Here is a 20,442-nt window from a genome sequence, read left to right as displayed (position 1 = left end):
CCACAACACACACACACAAAAGACAAAAAAGAAAAATGAGGAAAAGTTGTACCCAGGTACTGTATTGATGCACACACACACCTTGGTTGAATATGTTACCGAATTCTTTAGAATTTCCATAGTCACACCTTCTTCTTAGTAACACAGGAAGGAGGGGAATTTAACTATAAAACTGAAATGTAAAACCAAAATTAAAGGTTAAACATGTACATTCTCTGTAGAGACCTGCAAGTAGAAAGAGGGATTAATAAGTCATCCAAAGCACAAAGCATCTTACTGCATCACTTCTTAGTCTTGTACTGTCACATCCCAGACCATACCCCACTCTACCGCACCATCAGGAATGAGCAGGGTCCAATATTTACATTTACATTTATTTATTTAGCAGACGCTTTTCCACAAAGTGACTTCCAATGAACTCTGTGTAGTGTTATCAGCCCACGCGCTTTATTCACCGTGGTGACTTACACTGTTAGATACACTACTTACAATGAGTCTCTTATCCATACATGAGTGGAACACACTCTCTCTGTCACTCACACACTATAGGTGAACCTGAACAGCATGTCTTTGGACTTGGACAATATAAAAGAAGAGAAGCCACGCCACTGCTCCCAAGTTGTACGATCTCCATGAAACAACCATCCCCTCCGAGTTCGCAGCTTGCTTCTTTCGTCCTTCGCCCTGTGTTCCTGCCTTGTTACCCCAGCCCTGACTCCTCACCCCAAGTCGTGACATCCTGACCTCGACCACGACTTCGGATCATCCCTCGGTAGGATGTTCGCTCCTCGATTCATAGACCCACGCCTGTCCCCAACCACGATGCTTGCCTTGCTCTTCGGAAAATAAAAAAATCCAGCACTTGGGTTCTCCTTCCTGTCTCCTGTCCTTCTGTTCCTGACAGGTATTGTTAACTGTCATGTCTTTCTAGAGTAAAATATAACTCTGACCGCAACATACAAGTTACACAGACTCTAGAAAGTTTAACTGCGTCTACAAATAATGTTGTAGATCCAAACACTGTAATAATCGCTAGATGTGTCATAAATATACATTTTCTTAATGTTTTCTTTGACTTTTTTTAAACACTGATACAACAGAAGCAAATTGAAACTTCCTGCTAAGACTGTTCCAGTGAACCATCCTAAGCACTTGCTTGTGGAAATTACAGCAAAACACTGTGCCATTTTAGTTACTGTTTTCCTACCTTTTACTTCAGGTAGACCTAATGACAGAAAGCACTTTATATGCTTCCTTCAACATAGCTGCTCATAGTGTCACATTAAACAACACTGACTTTTTGAATTTCACTTTCACACTGGCTGTTCTGTGGAAACCAACTTCCTCAGCACTAGTTAACTATTTAATAAATTCCAAAAATTTCAGAATTACTGTTTCTCAAAAGAATTTTAAAACAATTCAGCATTAAATTAAACCTACTGAGAAAATATTTGCCTTTCAAATCACAAGGCAAATCAGAATGCTTCAACTTAACTAAATGGGGAGTTCCGACAAGTTGAAGCAAACTAGCCAGTGTTTGTTTACTAAAGTTTTTATTAACAATTATAATAGCTATGTAGTCTTTGTTATTAAAAATAGACAGTTAATAAATTAACAGATTGAGTAAACATCACATCAAGAAGTAGAACTTTATTAGAGCCTTCTAAAAATACATGTGCAAGAAGAAATTGCAATAACATGTAAAGCCACAAAAACATGCCCAGGGCTGCCAAGTTTGTCTGATTCTCTAATACAGGAATGGAAAACTTGCTTCATAATGGACGAATTTTAATGGACGAAACTGAATGGATGTAATTCTAAAAGAAAAAAAAAAAAAAAAAAAAAGGCCTTCAAATTCACTAACACATCGCTGTTCCCATAAAAGCAATATATTTCCCCTTACCTGGCAACCTGGTACATTGTTTGTTGGTAAAACATTCATAAAACACAGTACAATTTATTTCAAAAGCCCCAACTATGAAACAATAAAAGGCATTCATCAGTGTTATAACGTTGATACTGCAGATTTTTGCACATACCACAATTTCAATTAAAGTATAAATTCAGATATATACAGCTGAAAGCATCACTAAAGAGTAAAAAATAATCACAACAACTATACCATCAAAATATCTATAAAACAGAAAAATATGACACCACGATTTTAACTATAAATTCAGGAAAATGCAACATGTATGACAGGAAATGTGTGGGGTATAAAAATTTCTAGCATGAAAATAGGTAAACAAGAACATGCACAAGCTCAAAATAAATGCAGATATTTATCTATTTTCTGACAGCTCATTCTTAAATTTTTGACTCCACTTCAGCACATTTACACGGTTTAATGAATCTTGCACCAATAAAGTGTAAGGTACCATGCTCCAGTATAACATCAGTTAGTTGCCTGTCAGACCAGTTCAGAATTTCCTCATAGGCAAACTTTTTGGTTCTCAACTGGTGGGTTTTTTTTTAGCTTGCTGAAAGTAGCTGGGGGCACAGTGGTGCAGAAGGTTTGGCCGTGGCCTGCTCTGTAGTAGGTCTGGGGTTAAAATCCTGCTTTGGGTGCTTTGTGGCGGACTGGCGTCCCATCCGGGGTTTGTCCCCTCCTCCTCCAGCCCTGAACCCTGTGTTGCTGGGATCGGCTCCAGCTCGCTGCGACCCCGCTTGGGACAAGTGGTTGTAGACAGCGTGTATGTGTGTGAGAATGTAGCTGCTGATAAAAACATAATAATGCTTGTGCTGCTAATGTAGAGCTTTGGGACTTGAGCTTTTGAACAAAACATTTTCCACTTCAGACCTTAGGAAGATCCACCACTGCCAACTTAAATTACTTGTGATGGTAACAGTACTCTAAGATATATCAGAAAAAGCTACAGTAAAAAATACCATTTTGGAAAGTTCTACATGACTGTACCTGTTAACTTTTTGACCCTGAACCATCACTGTACGTATGTAGTCATACTTGCTTTTTCTTGGTTTATGGTCTTTCTGTATGCTGCTTTGACCGTGTGCTGTACATAAAAGCAAATCTAAAAAAAAACAAATTCCTAACAATAAAAAAAAAGTTTCTTCCCCACAACTGACAGAATGCAGGAATACCTGTTAGACTTGTGCTGTCCTGACAATCTGGATGGTCTGAGCAGCAGCCTGCTTATTTTCACTGCCTTATTTACCGAAACCATCTAAACATCTAGTTTCAGTAAACATTAACACACTTAAAAACAATCAAAAACTAAATTAACCGCTGTGAATAAGGATATCAGCTTTTTAATAAAGCAAATTTTATATTCCCCATGCACAATTACTTTATATGAATTAATTTAATTTTAATTTCCATTGTATTTTCAACATTTCTTTCACTTGTTTCATTTTAAAAATACAATAACAATGACTGAGAATACAAACACCTTATTCAAATTATTATACTCTATTAATACCATCCATCCATCCATCCATCTTCCTCCGCTTTTATCCGGGGCCGGGTCGCGGGGGCAGCAGTCCGAGCAGAGTACTCCAGACCTCCCTCTCCCCGCACACCTCCTCCAGTTCCTCTGGGGGAACCCCAAGGCGTTCCCAGGCCAGCCGGGAGACATAGTCTCTCCAACGTGTCCTGGGTCTGCCCCGAGGCCTCCTCCCAGTGGGACAAGCCCGGAACACCTCCCCAGGGAGGCGTCCAGGAGGCATCCGGAACAGATGCCCGAGCCACCTCAACTGGCTCCTCTCGATGCGGAGGAGCAGCGGCTCTACTCCGAGCTCCTCCCGGGTGACTGAGCTCCTCACCCTATCCCTAAGGGTGCGCCCAGCCACTCTGCGGAGGAAACTCATTTCTGCCGCTTGTATCCGCGATCTCATTCTTTCGGTCATGATCCAGAGTTCATGACCATAGGTGAGGGTAGGAACGTAGATCGACCGGTAAATTGAGAGCTTCGCCTTACGACTCAGCTCCCTCTTCACCACAACAGACCGGTACAATGACCGCATTACTGCGGACGCCGCACCGATCCGTCTGTCGACCTGCCGCTCCATTTTTCCCTCACTCGTGAACAAGACCCCAAGATACTTAAACTCCTCCACTTGAGGGAGCAACTCCCCCTCCTCAACTCCTCTATTAATACCTAAAAATGAAATACAACCAAACTAATTTAACAACTAAAATATTGCTGAAGTAAATATTTTTTCTAGTAAATTATCTTATAAGGCTATGGTCTCAAACTAAAATTAGCTGACAGGTAATGAGAATTGTAGTGTTGAAAAAATGTGTGAAAATGAAATTCAATTAGGTCACAACAAATACACAAAGGAGTGTACAGAAGCTGAAGATGTATGGAGAGATAAATGGATATAAACTAATGTTCTCTTATTCAATACTAACACACTGAGGACTGCTTGTTCTCTTTGCAAATTTTACCACTTAGATGTTACAACTATTTTACAGTTTAGTTTTTCTTTCTAAATTGTGTAGAATTGTCTGATGTGTATACACACACACATTTTCAGAACCGCTAGTCCCTTACGGGGTCACGGGGAACCGGAGCCTACCCGGCAACACAGGGCGTAAGGCCGGAGAGGGAAGGGGACACACCCAGGACGGGACGCCAGTCCGTCGCAAGGCACCCCAAGCGGGACTCGAACCCCAGACCCACCGGAGAGTAGGACTGCGGTCCAACCCACTGCGCCACCACACCCCCCTGATGTGTATATGTCTTATCTACTCTACACTATGAGCCACTGTGAACCGAAACCAAATTCCTTGTTTGTGTGTGCATATTTCGCCAAAAACACTGGATTCTGACTCTGATACTGTGAGTAGCGATACAAGCAATGAAGCTGCCCTTTAACAACATGTTAACATGCAAATGCGTCAGCACTGCATTACTGCTAAACATCAGCTGCAATTATTACCACTACATTGATATTCAACTGGAATATTTCAACTGATAAATTTCTGGGCATGAAAATATTAGCATTTCTGTATGTATAAACTGATACTGGAAAAAACGACAAACTATATTGAATGGTATCATTAGTATTATGAAGCAGCTACTTAACAAAACTCTCACTATGACCACAAGAAATGACAAGTCACAGTAAAATGCACTGCTTACTGACGTCCTCATTCTGTAGCTATCTTCTGCAGAGAAACAACCTTCTTCTCCTTAGTGATCACTTTCTCTGAGACAGGAAAACCACTTACTTGGAAAGAGCCTCCACTTAACCCCATTACTCCACTAGGCCTGGAAGACACATTTTGTTCTGCAAAGACTGCACTCTGCATTCCTGACAGCTGACCTGCCTGCAGTACCCCCTGGGTCAACCCTGAGGTTCCCGTCTGCACTACCAATCCGCTGGCTCCCTGTCCGTCCACAATGTGGATGTTCTGAGACCCAGAAAGGTTTCCCCTGTGTAGAGACCCTTGCTGGACCCAAGAAGACCCTCCTGGGATCACCTGTCCAGATGCCATCTGACCATCCACCAGCAAGATTTTCTGAGATCCAGACAGATCACGCTTCTGCAGGGTTCCATTCTGGAGAAACTGGCCTCCGCTTCCTGCTCCTTCCAATAAAATAAGGTTCTGTGATCCATAGAGATTCTTCATGCCTACAAGGCCTGAGTTCACTCCCACTAAACCCTCTCGCACTACCTGACCAGTACCTACACTACTGCTGACCACCCCTCCAACAGCCGGACCTGTCACAACCCGCTCCTTCATAATCATGCTTTCTGGGCCTGGAACACCATCTACTACATACATTGTCTGCATGTTCGAAACTGAGGGCAACTCTGACACCAGCACAGTGCTGTGAACCTGTGGCTCCATAACATACTGAGTTGTTTGCAACACAGGGGTTGGGGCGAGGTACACAGGCTGCTGAATGACATACGCCTGATTAGGAATCACCGCGTTCTCACGAACTGTCACACTAGGAAGAGTAGCCGTGCGACTCGTCTCTGTGACAACATGCTTTTCCACATGGCTACTGGGTGGAGGTAAACTAGACACACTGAGAGCACTGTTTGTGACCACACTTGTCATCGTGGTGTGTTCTGCTTTGGGCTGTGGTGGTGGGACGGACACCTCTGGTTCCACTTCTGGACCTCTACAGATCTCCGCCAGGGTTTTGAACTTGGGGCCCAGGTTGTTCAGAAATTCCAGATCATTGTCTGCCTCAAGGAGACTGCAGCACCCAACAGACCCCACGGGTGATCCGTGTCCTTCGAAGTTAAATGCCAACAAGTCTTCTTTCGTGGCTTCATTCCCTGCTGCACAGCTGGCCTTCTACAAGATTGACAGAAAAATACAATAATTAGAAATAAACTGTCTGAAAAGCGGAGGTACTGTGATAGCTGTAACTACATTATTTAAGTAATTTCTGTTCTTAAAATAGAACAGCCATATTGATAACAAAGCATATAAAAGAGTACACATAATAAAGTTTATAAAGTAAAATTGTTGCAGATACTTTTTCACTTAAACACGTAAAATACAGGCTTCCCTCATTTAGTGAGTATAAATCATTCCAGAAAATCTTCTTGTGAAGTCACACACAAACACACACACATTTTCTGAACCGCTTGTCCCATACGGGGTCACGGGGAACCGGAGCCTACCTGGCGACACAGGGTGTAAGGCTGGAGGGGGAGGGGACACACCCAGGACGGGACACCAGTTCGTCGCAGGGCACCCAAGCGGGACTCGAACCCCAGACCCACCGGAGAGCAGGACCCAGTCCAGCCCACTGCGCCACCGCGCCCCCTTGTGAAGCCAATTCTTGTTAAATGACTTTTATCATAATTTTTCCGAAAAAGCACCTTCTGAAAGCTGCCCCATTTTTTTTTACCAAACATGTAGCTGCCCTTTTTCTTTTAGACATAAAAAAAATCTTGATTTCAAAATGAAGGATTGAATGTAAGAACTGCTCTTTCCAGGCTTAAGACTCACATGTTCAAAACTGCTTACACCTAACACATTTGTGCACTCCCTTTTATGTAGTTCATCTTTTATGTGCTTTATGTGGAGTTTACATGTCTTTACTCTCGTGGATTTCCTCCTGGTGCTCTCTCTACTTTTCTCTCATAGCCCAAAGATGTGTTTGGTCTATGAGGGAAAAGCATGATGTCATAGTTTTCTGCTGGAAAAGTGGGTTGCTCTCTCTGTGTGAAGTGTCCTGGGGTTTTGTTCACAAGTGAGAGAAATGGGGATGGGAGACCTAAAGGTGGACTGGGGTTGCATCAGCAGTTTTGCGGGCACTCTACTGATCTGTGGTGGTGAAGCGAGAGTGAGGCTTTGGAAAAAGCTCTTGGTTCACCTCTCAATCTGTGTCCCCATTGCTCACCTATGCTCATGAACTTTCAGTCATGATCACAACAATAAGGCTGTGGACAGTAACAAAAATTATGCTTTTTTCACAGTTCCAGTGAAATCTGGGTGAGGAGCTTAGCTATCCAGAAGAGCCTTGGAACAGTGTTGCTCCTCCTCTGGTTTGACACAAGAACATTCTTTGGTTGGCCCCTTTTGGAGCTATACCAGGCATGTCCCATCAAGGCAGACTCCAGGGGTGAGACCTAATACCCACTGGAGGGATTATACAGTACTGTGCAAAAGTTTTAGGGACTTTGGGGAAAAAAGCTGGAAATGATGGATGCTTTCAAAAATAATGCTCTTACTTAATAATCTTCCTATAAAGCTTAGTAACCACCCATCATCAACAACAGCTTGTCCCAAGGAAGGCTGAGGCAAGCCTAACCCAACAATACAGGGCACAAGGACAAGGGAAACACCCAGGATGGGGTACCAGTCCATCACAAGGCTCCTCAAGCAGGGCTTGAACCTCAGACCCACCACATAGCAGGCAATGGCTTTACCCACCACACCACTATGCAGTTTAGTAAACAAAAAAGTTAAATCAAATCAATATTTGGTGTAACCACCCTTTGCCTTTAGAATAGCATCAGTTTTCTTAGAAACACTTGCGTGTAGTTTTTTAAGGTGCTTGGCTGGTAGGTTGTTCCAAACATCTTGGAGAACTTGCCACAGTTCTTCCACAGACTTTGGCTCTCTCACTTGCTTCTGTACCTGCATGTAATCCTAGACTGGCTCAATGATGTTCAGATCAGGGCTCCATGGGGACCAGACAAATTGCCTTCTGGTAAAGCCAAAAATGACAAATTGTGACTCATCGTCCAGAGGACCTATTGCCGTATTTCTGCAACCCAGTTTTCATGCGTAGGTGAGTTGCTTGGCTATATTTCCACAGAATGACTTTTATGTTTCTCTAATCTACAGCACTCAGTTTCTGCAGCCAAACACTGCTTTACTGGTCCTCAACCTAGTTAGTTTGTGCTTCTGCCCAAGAGCTTTTGGGCAGCACATCTCAAAACACCTGTCTGCTGCAACTTTTCATCTTGGAAGAGATCTTCATGATAAAGGATGACCACCCTGTGTCTTGTTGCTACACTCACTCTTGCCATGGTGTAAGATCTGAAAGTTAAAGTGCCACATCTTACAAAACCTCATATTTTCAGTATTTATCATTTTTTGGAAGATTGGTAATATTACGATTTTTTTATATTTTTTTGGGAAGATGGTGTTTAGAAAATAAATCACAACCCCTGAATCAGACATTGTGATCCAGTTTAGCAATCTTTTTGAAAGAATTAACTTTTCATTTCATACATTAGTATGTACTAGAAAGGGAGGGTCAATATCAAGACCTTAGGAAACAATTTAATATGATGTGCATTATGTAGATGTATACAGTATGTTCAGTTTCAGTCCTGGAGCAGGAAAATAATATACAGAATAATATAGACCTACAGATAATATACAAGTGACTTATTTGAGAAATCATTGGTTTGGGTTATGGAAATTTGCTCACGAGTTAGAAAAGGCTTTTAGAATTTCTTTCCCTTAAATGTTTTCCAGTCCAGTTTTATATTGATTTGTTTGGTATTTTTATTTACCTTCTCTAACTTGGGCCTTTATTATAGGTAGTCCACACATTGGTGGCTCTCTGTGATTGGTTGGTGTCACTCAAAAGTACTTCATTTGTCATATGCTTTGGGTTAATTTATGTGTACTGAGAAGCCACTTGTTCTTCATGATTTCCTTTCAATATGAAAGCAACCTATAGCACCCAAGGTATTAATGTAATATTGAGGATGGGGAAAAATATGTACGTTAACGTCCTTAGAAAAATTAGTCGTGATAAAGAATACCATTTTTAATTATTAAATATTTTAAAAATATTAATGTAAATTATTAGTCATGTAAATTATTATTTTTCATTCCTATTTTAGTTTGCAGGGGGGCTGCGGTGGCACGGTGGGTTGGACCACGTTCCTGCTCTCCGGTGGGTCTGGGGTTCGAGTCCCGCTTGGGGTGCCTTGTGACGGACTGGCGTCCCGTCCTGGGTGTGTCCCCTCCCCCTCCGGCCCTATGCCCTGTGTTACCGGGTAGGCTCCGGTTCCCCGCGACCCCGTATGGGACAAGCGGTTCTGAAAATATTTTTGAATGCAAATTTCAACCAATTAGGCAGTGGGAAATCTCGGAAAATGGAAACGCAATCCATTTTGACTGCAACAGCATGCAGTTAAAAATGCCAGTTTTTTAGCTAGGCAAACTGTTTTTCACCTTCATTTGACCTCATAATAATTCAGATTACTAACCTGTGCAAAGAAGTCTTTCAGATAATAATCAGGCAGGGCTATTCCGTCATATATATCACCTTCAGCTCTTTCAAACCTTAAGAAAGAACTTCCTTGGTCCTTATCTATTGTTTCCCTCTTTGTCATATAATCCATTTCCATGAGGTCATTTCCTTGGAAGAATGAACTAGCACCACCACCTATCGTGGAAGTGGACAGGAGACCAGTGCCTACAGGTACAGGAGCGCATCCAGTTTTACTGAACCCATTGTCCAAATCAGCAGCTGGGTGCATTAGTGGGACTTCCTGTGAGGGAGAAAAATACACAAATATATGACAGTAATAGAAGTGTTAGTTTTGTTCAGAATAAATATAGCATATGCACCAGTTATTTAAAGAACTAATACAACATAATACAAAGCAATACGCCATCGTACTGAAAGTGTTGCGTCCAACAAAACAAGCTCTTTAAAAAGTATGATATTGGTGTACTTTTACAATTTAATATTAACCCTTAACTGAAAACAAAAAATAAAAGTCAGTCATATTCTGAAAGTATTCTATGCAGTTACATACCCAGACATTCCCAATCAATGAAACAACACTGACCCCTAGCTCTAATATGAATGCATATGCATGTAAATTATTTGTACCTCATAAACAAAACTATAGCTGCTTCCTTAATTCATCATAACACTCTGAGATGCACAGGAGAAGCCACCATCGGTGGGAGATTACTTTCTTTGTGTTGCACTACCAAGGATTCCATTCTGAATTTAAATTTCTGTTCTTGTAAGGCATTTCTTAAGGTTCATAATGCAAACCTCATTGTACAAATGACAAGGCTTCATTACAGTGATCATAAGTTTTTGCAAGAGAAGCCCACACAATAATGACAAACTTTTTTTAAATAGGTGACCTGATTCTGAATTGTTACAAAATAAACTTGAAATTATGGTTAACCTCCTGTGAACCCAGTATGAGCATTTTTAAAAAAAAACATTTTATAACATTTATAACATTAACATGCGTGAGACTAATATTAACTTATGTACAGACGTAAGCTTAACTCATCCTATATAAACATAGCACATTGTAGCAGAGTAATGCATAAACTACAAGTGTTCACACATTTCATTTTAATTCATTAATTAAATATTCATATAGGTATTTCATTACTCACATCTCTTTTACTTTGAAAAGCATAATAATTTCAAATATTACAAATGAAACTATTATTCACCTTATCCTCCCCCTGTCCCTCAGTATGGTACGCAATCAAGTGTTCTTTTGTGTCAAAGGGAATGTCGGCAAAGCCCCCTGCAATCCCCCCAGCACCAGCACCCCCACATGTACAGAACAGCAGCAGAAGGGGTACAACTGTGGGAAATTGTAAAGAAACACAAATGTACCTGTAAGTACACTAAGCAGATGGGTTTAATTGGTACAATAACAACAAAAAACACTATAACCTTTTATATATTTCTAAAATGTTTTATAAATCCTCTGTTTCTAGTGATGTAAAGCATATGTACAAAACCAGTTTATTCTAAGTAAATACTGCTAGCTAAAGTATTTTATATTAAGCAAAGTGATGTTTGCACACAAAACTGCAGACTGTCTATTGATGACTATTTACTATCTCTAAAAACAATTCACTTATTTACTTGTATTTTTCATTTTAAGATCCTCAATAAGTGTATGATAAAATAATAAATAAAATGGATTAAATAAAATTTGAAATTAAATTGCTGGACCACAGATGTTAACTGACAAGCTGTTGTAAGCTATATGTGTTTTTGAGTGTGCGTGGGAGGCTGCACACTCACGGAGGAGCATCAGGAGCCCAAGGAGGAGTAGACCAATCCCCGGGGCCCCAAACACGGCCCCCTTCGCCTCCCTTGCTTTGCTATGGCACTCTTTGTCCACGGTGCAGGTGCAGGCCTTCACATTCAACACCTGTTTGTCAGGACAGGCATATCCTTGCTGGTCCTTTATCTCCACAGTAACCTCATGGAGACCAGGCCATAAGGGCTTCTGGACTCGCAGGATAGCTGTCGTGTCTTCAGGGACAAAAACAGATTAAAAGTTAACTCAAAAATAAAGTTACTATATATACACACACACACATTTTCAGAACCGCTTGTCCTATACGGGGTCACGGGGAGCCGGAGCCTACCCAGCAACACAGGGCGTAAGGCTGGAGGGGGAGGGGACACACCCAGGACGGGACGCCAGTCCGTCGCAAGGCACCCCAAGCGGGACTCGAACTCCAGACCCACCGGAGAGCAGGACTGTGGTCCAACCCACTGCGCCACCGCACCCCTCGTTACTATATGTTCTCACTAATATTTAGGAATTCATGCAGGAATCAGCATATTTATCTGAAACAGATCCTAAAGGTACAGAAATGTATTTTTATTCATTCTTTGCTAACAGCTGTATGATGCAGGGTCATGGTGATTCAAAGCTCATCCCAGTAGCATAGGGTGCAAGGCAGGAGTAACCATGGATGGCATCTAAACCTGGTAAATTGCTTTAGTGGTACTAAATCACATGAAGCGCATGCCTTTGGATCATGGAGGGAAACTGGAGCACCCAGAAGGAACTCATGAGAAAAGGAGAACAAGATGCAAACTCCACAAAAACAAAACTAAACTAAACCCAGGTCCGAAAGCACTGTCCACCACCCACTGTGCCATCACGCCACCCAACAACATGTAAATATAACAAAGGCTTTTTGATGTGCATGCCATAGCATTACTTAGTGGTATTTCTTCTAGTGAAAAAACACCTCATATGAATTCTGAGTCAAATACCCCTTGAAGTGTTAAACAGCCACAATAAACTTTCATGTTATAAACATTCAAGTTACATGTTTTTGAAAACACAATTTTCCCAATCTACTTTGATTGTATTTCCTTGTCTGCTCTATTTTCTAAAGTATCTTTAAACTTTTGTTTATGTAGATGATAAAGCTGAAACTGGTCTGCACATGACAAACGAGACATTTTAAGTGAATAAACTGATCAATGGCACTGAATGGGATGTTGTGAAAAAAATATATATACATTTTAAGTAGTTTTAAAGAAGTTCTAATTTTAATATATGTTGGCATTTAAAAATAAAATTACACTGTTAACCTGTGATCTTGAGGCATGATGTCTGGAGTATACCCTGTCTTGCAACGCGTACTTCCAGGTGGGCTTGCAAACACTGCAACCCTGCTAACTACTGATAATGAATCAAAGCGTTACACAGGTTTTTCAAAATTACCATAGCTTTGCCTTGGGTTTTTACACACCATAACTTGTTAGTAAGTGAATGGATATATGTATTATTCTGCTTTATTGACTGTGACTAAGTGGTGAAAATAACTTTGGAGTTACAAACAAATAGATTTAAACACATTTCCAGTCCCTAAATTAAAGATCTAGCATACAAATAATTGTCAGACTGTTATGAACTGCTAACCGTTTAAGCGCTCCACTTTCCATTGTTCCTTGGCACTTTCAGGAATGATATTGAACATAAAAGGAACACCATTGGGGTAAGAATCATCATCTCTAGCAGTGATGACCAGGCTGTCATCATCTGTGCACACAGTCTGGGAAGTGCTTGTGAGTTGGGGGCAGTGATCATTGAAGTCTTCCACCTGGATGGCAATGGTGCCAGTGGAGGTCTTTGATGGCATGTCTAGAAAATAAAACAATTAATTTGTGGTCAACCACCAGATGGCGCAAAAGTAAAAGCACTACACTCTTGAGGGACCGTCAAAACAACTCTACAAAGTAAACATATTGTAATGTGGAACTAAGATAAAAACAAAGACTTTTCATTCTATTTTATTATTGATCCTAAATCTGAGGCTACAACATTCAAATTTTAATGTACTGTCAATGTAAACTGGGTTCTACACTAATTAATAGCATTAATAATATTGCGAACATTTATTTATTTAGTGGACACTTTTCTCTCAAGTGACTTCCAATCAGCTCTACATAGCATTATCTGCCCACAGACCTTATTCACCAAAGTGACTTACACTGCTAAATACATTACTTACAAAGGCTGACATATCCATATATTAGTGGAACACATTCTCTGTCACTTACACACTAGGCATGAACCTGAACAGCATGTCTTTGGATTGTGGAAGGAAACCCACACAGACACAGAGAGAACATGCAAACTCCACACAGACTGAACAGGGATCGTACTCATGGCCTCTTACACCAGCCAGGCACTGTAAGATGGCAGCATTACTCGCTGTACCACTGTGCTGCACCATAAACTGTACAGAAATCTAAATGTAGTTGTACGTAACCTGGTTGTACTAAAACAGTAATACCTGAATGTTTAATGTACATATTTTGTGATGCATGTATATAAAAAAGCATGAAAATTACCCAGACAGATAAATGGGTAAATAACCGTAAATATCTTAACATTTGCAGTTGCTTTGGACAAAAGCATTACGTAAATAAACAAACGGAAAATTAATAAATGCATAACGTATATAATAAAATGATGAAGACAGTGGCGTTGGACTTCACAAAATTACATTCAACAAAAATAGTCTTTTTCAGTGTGACACTTGCCTTGAGTCATGCAGAGTATTTCTGCAAGGTATGTTCCATTAACAACATATTTGGATTCCCGGTCTGGTATTTTGTTGAGTTTGATTTCAGCAGTTTTTTCATCAATTATGAGCCAGTTGTCAGGATCATATCCTTTGGCATACCTGATACATGTAAAAGAATACGACACGGTTTCAGTTTCCTGTTAGCGTTCAAACATGACACATGCTCTGCACTCAATGGACTTTTTATATTTTTTCTATTATTACTGAACTCATAAACCACAACTATTGCACACAGGGACACTGAAATTCATGCCGTAGAAGAACTTTTGCACACCAACCTCACGTTCTGTGCAGGTTTTTTGGTGTCTTCATCAGTCGCGGGGTATTTTCCAATCACACTTTTGAGGTTGATCTTTTTGATGTCCTCAGAGAGGGGGATTGCTTTTACTTTGGGGCTGAACTTGGGACCCTCAGGCTGGTTCTTCACACTGATCTTTACTGGGTACGTTTTTCCGTACCCTGTCCCGGTTATTCCGAATCCTCCACCAGTTCCTGTTCCTCCACCCCCTGCCCCACCTCCTCCACCTCCTGCCCAACCTCCTTCACCTCCTGCCCCACCTCCTTCACCTCCTGCCCCACCTCCTTCACCCCCTGAGAGATAGAATGGTGCTTTGTTTGCCACAGCAACTTTGAGGTCCAGCTCTTGGAGTTCTTCATAGTCAACAGCCTAATAAAGACAAAAACCCTTTGTGTTGTATTTTTTACTTCACACTTTGTCATGGAAGAGGGCCCTATAAGCCACATAAGCTTTGACGTACCTTATTCAACATCAAAACTCCCTCGTTGGTTTTTGGATCCGTTTCAATGCTGAAGTACCCGGCTTCATTTCCTGAAATGATCTCATACTGGGCCAGCCAGTTGTCAGTATATTCCAAGTCAGCATCAATGGCTTTGAATCTCATCACCTCCATGTTGGCTGTGTTCTCTTCTATGCTGCCTTCATACTGCAGGTGAAGGGAATTCAGGGATAAATGTAAGCACCATAGACCAGTTATATGTGTAACGATACACTGTATAGTAATAAGAAAAATATGTTTTATTTACACTGTCTTTCTCCAGGACAGGAAGATTGTCATTTATGTCAAGGATGTTAACTACAACAGTCCCAGTTCCAGTATTGCCATTGACTGCACCATCGAGGTCTGTTCCTTTGATAGTTAACTTATAACTGTCCTGTGTCTGTGAAAAAGTAAAACATAAAGTATGTGACAGCACAGTTTATTACTAATAGAAAGTACAATGTCAAAATATACTGTAAAACACTATCTGCAGTTTTCAAAATGAAAATAAAAGCATAACAACAATCCAAGAAAGTAGAAATAGTTGAAACGGTACTTGGCGGACACTGTGGAATCGTTTTCTAGTTTTTAACATGTGACAAATTATCTTTTCATTGATCAAATTAATTCACTTATACTGTAATTGTATTGTGTTATACACTATATACAAAAGCATACAAAGAGAACAACAGCCATACACATATAATCTCAGAAAATATTATTTATTGAATATTGTACTTACTTCTCTGTCAAGATTCAGATTCTGAACATAGAGGTGACCCTCTGAATCAATATAGAACATAATCTCTCCTCCTGGTTGTTGGTCCAGAATAGTGTACTTAATTTTTGAATTTAGATGACCAGGTTCATCGTCATCCCTGGCAGTTATTTTCATAATATAAGTGTCTAAAAAGTAGTAGAAGAGATATTACAGTTTGCCCTCCAAAACACTGGTGAAAGCACATCTGAATACATAGGCCCCTGAGCTTACAAAACCAACTAGGAGTGATTAGTTTGTAACTGAATTGTACCAATAACCAACATTCAATGAATGCCTAATAATTCAAACATCCCTTAATTTATTTGCAGGTCAGGTTCTGTAATAACCTTTGATATGATTACAATAAATACACATGAAAATCTTAAAATTTTTTATTTCAATATTTCATTTACTTTGAACTACCCTAAAACTAAAACTAATTTAAAATGAGTACAAAATAAATAGCCTAAAAATATACTGTCTTTACAAACTCCTATCCAATTTTGACTGCTCTGACTGTTCCCATAAACCTGGGGAATGTCTGTCAGTTTGTTTCTGCTCATCAACAGACACAAATATCAGGCATGAGCTGTTAACACTGTAGAAGTAAAATGAAGTACCACAGTCCTATTCTTTCTGGCTTTGTTTTACTGACACCTCTCATCTGAGAACTATAAGTGAAGAAAATGCTATTAAAATAAATAAACTGGAAAATGTTTGCATCTTCAAAAACTCTGCCACTCAATAACTCATAAAAAGAGGTGCCACTGTACTGATTCTTCATAACAGGGCATTTGTCTGTGCTGCTTTAGAATGTATTATACAGCACAGACAAATGCCCCTTCACCTATGACATTCAATTTCATTCATTTTTATACTGTGCTATTCTTACACAGTTATACAGAGCTCTGAAGAAAGGCACAAGACAAACAACCAAATAAGACAATTGACTATATACTAGAGTAATACACTATCCATGCAGTTATTAAAGCTATACCTACTAGCCATGGACAAAAGGAAGAAAAAACTCCCATCATCAACAATATGATTTTCTGAAACCACAAATGTAACACAGAAAAAGTTTTACTTCTAAAACAGGAAAGCTGTGAATTACACTGCTCTCTTGTGTTACAAACCTTCAGGTTATGGGTTTTCAAAGATAGAAATATTTTCCAGGCTACTTTTACTGCATTTTATTCACTGTTATATTTCCTAAAATATGTGTCTGTAGCAGAGCAAATGTAACGTAATTAAATGTCAAGAAAGCTAGAATGTAGGACTAACTATATTCACCTTACTTCCACATTGTTTACTGTTCATGTCTGGTGTTTATAAGTGTTGACTGAAATAAGAGAAAGAGTGTTTCATATTTTAGGGTACACCTTGCTCAACAATCAGCAATGAACAGGAGTTTGTGGAAAGAATTTATTTTTTAGTAATTTTAAATTAGTTTTGATGTATCTCAAGTAAGTGCCCTTGAGCTGAAGTTTGCACACAGCAAGTACTTGAGTGGTTTTCAAGGTAATGGATGTTAGAGTCACTTTACTGTTACTTATTTCTGTGCATTTCTTTGGAAGAAAACTTATTCAAACAGAGAAAACCTGCAAACTCTGCAGAGATTGACTGGGGACTGAATCTCACATCTAACCCTACAACCCTGGTTGCTGTGAGGCACCAGCATTTTTAAGTGTAAAATAGTGTTACAAAAAAATTTAATTTATTACAGCTATATACATGGGACTTCAACATAACCTGACACATAAATATATTGAACAGTGCGTATATTATTAATTTTTTTATTCAATCTGTGAATATTAAAGGATGTTGTCAAATGGCTGGAAGCTAGTGATTCCGGGATAGACTCCGGACCCCTGCGACCCTTTCAGGACAAGCAGTGAGTAAAGCGAGTGAAGCTGAATTAATACATAAATAATGAGTGTTATATATTCATAAGTTTTGTTTGTGAGTGTTAAGTATATGATATGTAATCACTGCTCAACTAGTACAGGCAAACAGCCATAAACTATTACAGTGCGGTTAATGAAAGAAAACTCCCTTGTTATGTTGCATTACGATAACTAATGTTAACTACTGAAGCAATTTTTTCAGGGTTTGGTGATATTTTATCATAAATGTCTCTTCTGGAGCTCAAGAACACAAAAATGGGATAGCTGGTAGCACTGTGGTTAGCGCTACTATCTTTGGACCCAAAGGTTCAGGTTTGATCCCACCTCCAGCTGTAGTACCCTTAAGCAAGGTACTTACCCTAAATTGCTCCAGTAAAATTACCCAACTGTATAAATGGGTAAATGACTATGAGCATGCAATAATTGTGACCTTAACATTGTAAGTTGTTGTGGAGAAAAGTGTCAGATAAATGTACAAATGTTTACCCTTAAAACTAACAGTAATTACATTTTTGAGTCAAGAGAATTCACTTTACGAGGTATTTTCAGCAATGTTTTAACTTCATAAGGTGGTGGATGATTCTGCTGTCTTCTATCTTACATCTTCCACCATTTGAGGCCAAGTTGGATTTGCAATGATTACTGTACACCATAATTTTTTCTTTTATACCTTTTTAGAGGTGTTCAAGGGACACAAGACTAAAAACACAAAAACCTTGCCTTTTGGGCTTGATTCATTTACAGCTCCAGGGTTTACTGGGGCAAAAGTAGGCTTGCAATCATTTTGATCCAGGACCTTAATACGCAAATCGAGGCGTTTTTCTGCTTCTGTTCCATTTGTGTAGAGTGCAATTCCAGTCAGCTGATAAAAAAATAAAAAAAGGAAACATGACCATACAATTCTAAACTTAACATACGTTATTTACTGATTCTTGATTTTAAAAAATATGGTAATCTGGAACACATATTGCACTGCCCATCACTTCAAAGAGTATGTACTCAAAATACAAGTGTAAGTTAATATGCACAAATTGTTCTCATTACATTTTTCAAGAGCTGTACACGACCTCCTTCCTTAGGCATGAGGAAGTTGCTGGCTTTCATCTGTTTGCCATCATCTGTTCAGCACTTTCTGACAGTTCTGTTTAACAAAATGTGTTCTACAAAATAACATTTGATTGATTAACGGATTGACAGACTCACATTGTAGAAGGCAATTTCTTCTCTGTCCAAAACTTTTGTGACACGAACATAACCAGTTTTCTCATCTACAATAAACGAATGCATAGGGTGCTTCGAGGCACCTGCTCCTTGTAAGTGGTAGGTCACTGTCTTTGCAAACTCTTTGTCAGACCGAATCTAGGAAAAATAAATACATACACACATACGTCTATATAAATATATAAAAGTACCGGATAAATTTATACACATAATACAAAGTTACATGCAAGCAGTAACTAACGAAGGATCTGCAAAAGCTCACATTTGAGATAATGGATACTTCCTTTATGGTAATAAATGTTATTAATCTTTATTTAGATGGTATCTTCATCCTAAATGACTCATCATTGTAGAATGAACTTTACAATCCATAAACAGTATCCTTGCTGTATAAAATCAGAGAAAGTACTTTGAGCAAGGGTACCACAACAGGAGAATCGGGAACCTTCAGATTACAATTAACACTACTTGCCTCTGCTAATAATATAAGAAAAAAAAGAAAAAGGAAGTGATTTACAGAGGAAGTCATCAACCAATAAGGTTATGAACTGAACAAAATGTGTAGCTTTTTTCTTAAAGTAATCTCTCTGGGAAGTTTTTATTTTTTTTTTTTTTAAAAAAATGGGGTAAAAACTTACTTTAGCAATAAATTCCTTAGGTGTGTAGTTTACATTTTCTTCCAGGGGTATTGGTGGTATCACCCACTCCCTCTTCTGTCTCCTCAGCTGTGCGGACCTTCCTGCTTCCACTCGTTGAGGTCCAACAGCCTGCCACAACCGACACACACACATTCTCCATAAATAATAAATACCGCTGAAGTGAAGTCACAAAGTTTATTCTGTTCTTCGAAAATGCTATTTTTTCCACAAGTTGGATATATATATATCGTATGCGCCACAGGTGACAAAGCCAGGGGAAGAACAGCTCGCGTCAGACTCAGATCAGTACCGACGACAACTAACTAGCTCGTTAATTTATCTAATTAAAACTTAAGACTCGACAGTTTTATGCAGTATTTTCGGGGGAGCAATACACTTGTACATGTGGAAGCAGTTTTTCGACTTTTCCAGCAGTCTAACCGCGACAACAACGTCTCCTCGGCTCACCTGTCCGTTTTTGACAAACATACAGAGACTACAGAGTTTACTAACGCAACAATGAACTAGAGGTTAACTCTGTTCAACTGTCAATGTTCAACTTATACCTTCAAATAACACAACGAAAACTGAATAATCATGAGCCCAAAATAAAGGTGTCGCTTCACTCACCGCAAATATGAGGACGAAGGGAAAAGCGATGACTGGCAGACGAAGCTGCCACATGTTTTATTCCAGAAGTAAAAAGTTCAGCCAGTCTGCGAGAGCGCCGCTGTACAGTAAATGCAGGTAGTGAGGGCGGCGAAGCGACTCTCTCTACCAATTTAATGGCGTTTTCACTGGCTCCACACCCTAACCTGACTTGTAGGAGGACCTGCCCCGAGCG

The 20,442-nt window shown here is 39.7% G+C and overlaps 1 protein-coding gene across 1 annotated transcript; it reads right to left on the bottom strand.

Moving 5' to 3' along the window:
* Positions 1-4,665: 4,665 nt before the first annotated feature.
* Positions 4,666-19,489, bottom strand: LOC114909177 (desmoglein-2-like). The gene is made up of 13 exons (XM_029246476.1): positions 19,478-19,489; positions 18,943-19,098; positions 18,460-18,601; positions 15,815-15,978; positions 15,338-15,472; positions 15,052-15,237; positions 14,572-14,960; positions 14,250-14,392; positions 13,123-13,344; positions 11,478-11,711; positions 10,892-11,028; positions 9,670-9,954; positions 4,666-6,280 (listed from the first exon to the last, which is right to left on the bottom strand). Exons 1-13 carry the CDS (start codon positions 19,487-19,489, stop codon positions 5,117-5,119), a joined length of 3,369 nt encoding a protein of 1,122 aa, XP_029102309.1. The 3' UTR covers positions 4,666-5,116.
* Positions 19,490-20,442: the final 953 nt, after the last annotated feature.

Source organism: Scleropages formosus, chromosome 19, assembly GCF_900964775.1.
Source record: "Scleropages formosus chromosome 19, fSclFor1.1, whole genome shotgun sequence".
In the NCBI taxonomy this organism is placed as follows: Eukaryota; Metazoa; Chordata; class Actinopteri; order Osteoglossiformes; family Osteoglossidae; genus Scleropages; species Scleropages formosus.
The sequence above is the reverse complement of the archived record's forward strand: the minus strand, read 5'-3'. Positions and strand labels throughout refer to the sequence as shown.

Coding starts and splice junctions, on each gene's coding strand:
- LOC114909177 (XM_029246476.1), bottom strand. Junction 15,979..18,459: donor AAATGAATCAAGCCCAAAAG/GCAAGGTTTTTG, acceptor ACTACTTTTTAG/ACACTTATATTATGAAAATA. Junction 15,238..15,337: donor CTGTCCTGGAGAAAGACAGT/GTAAATAAAACA, acceptor CTTCACCTGCAG/TATGAAGGCAGCATAGAAGA.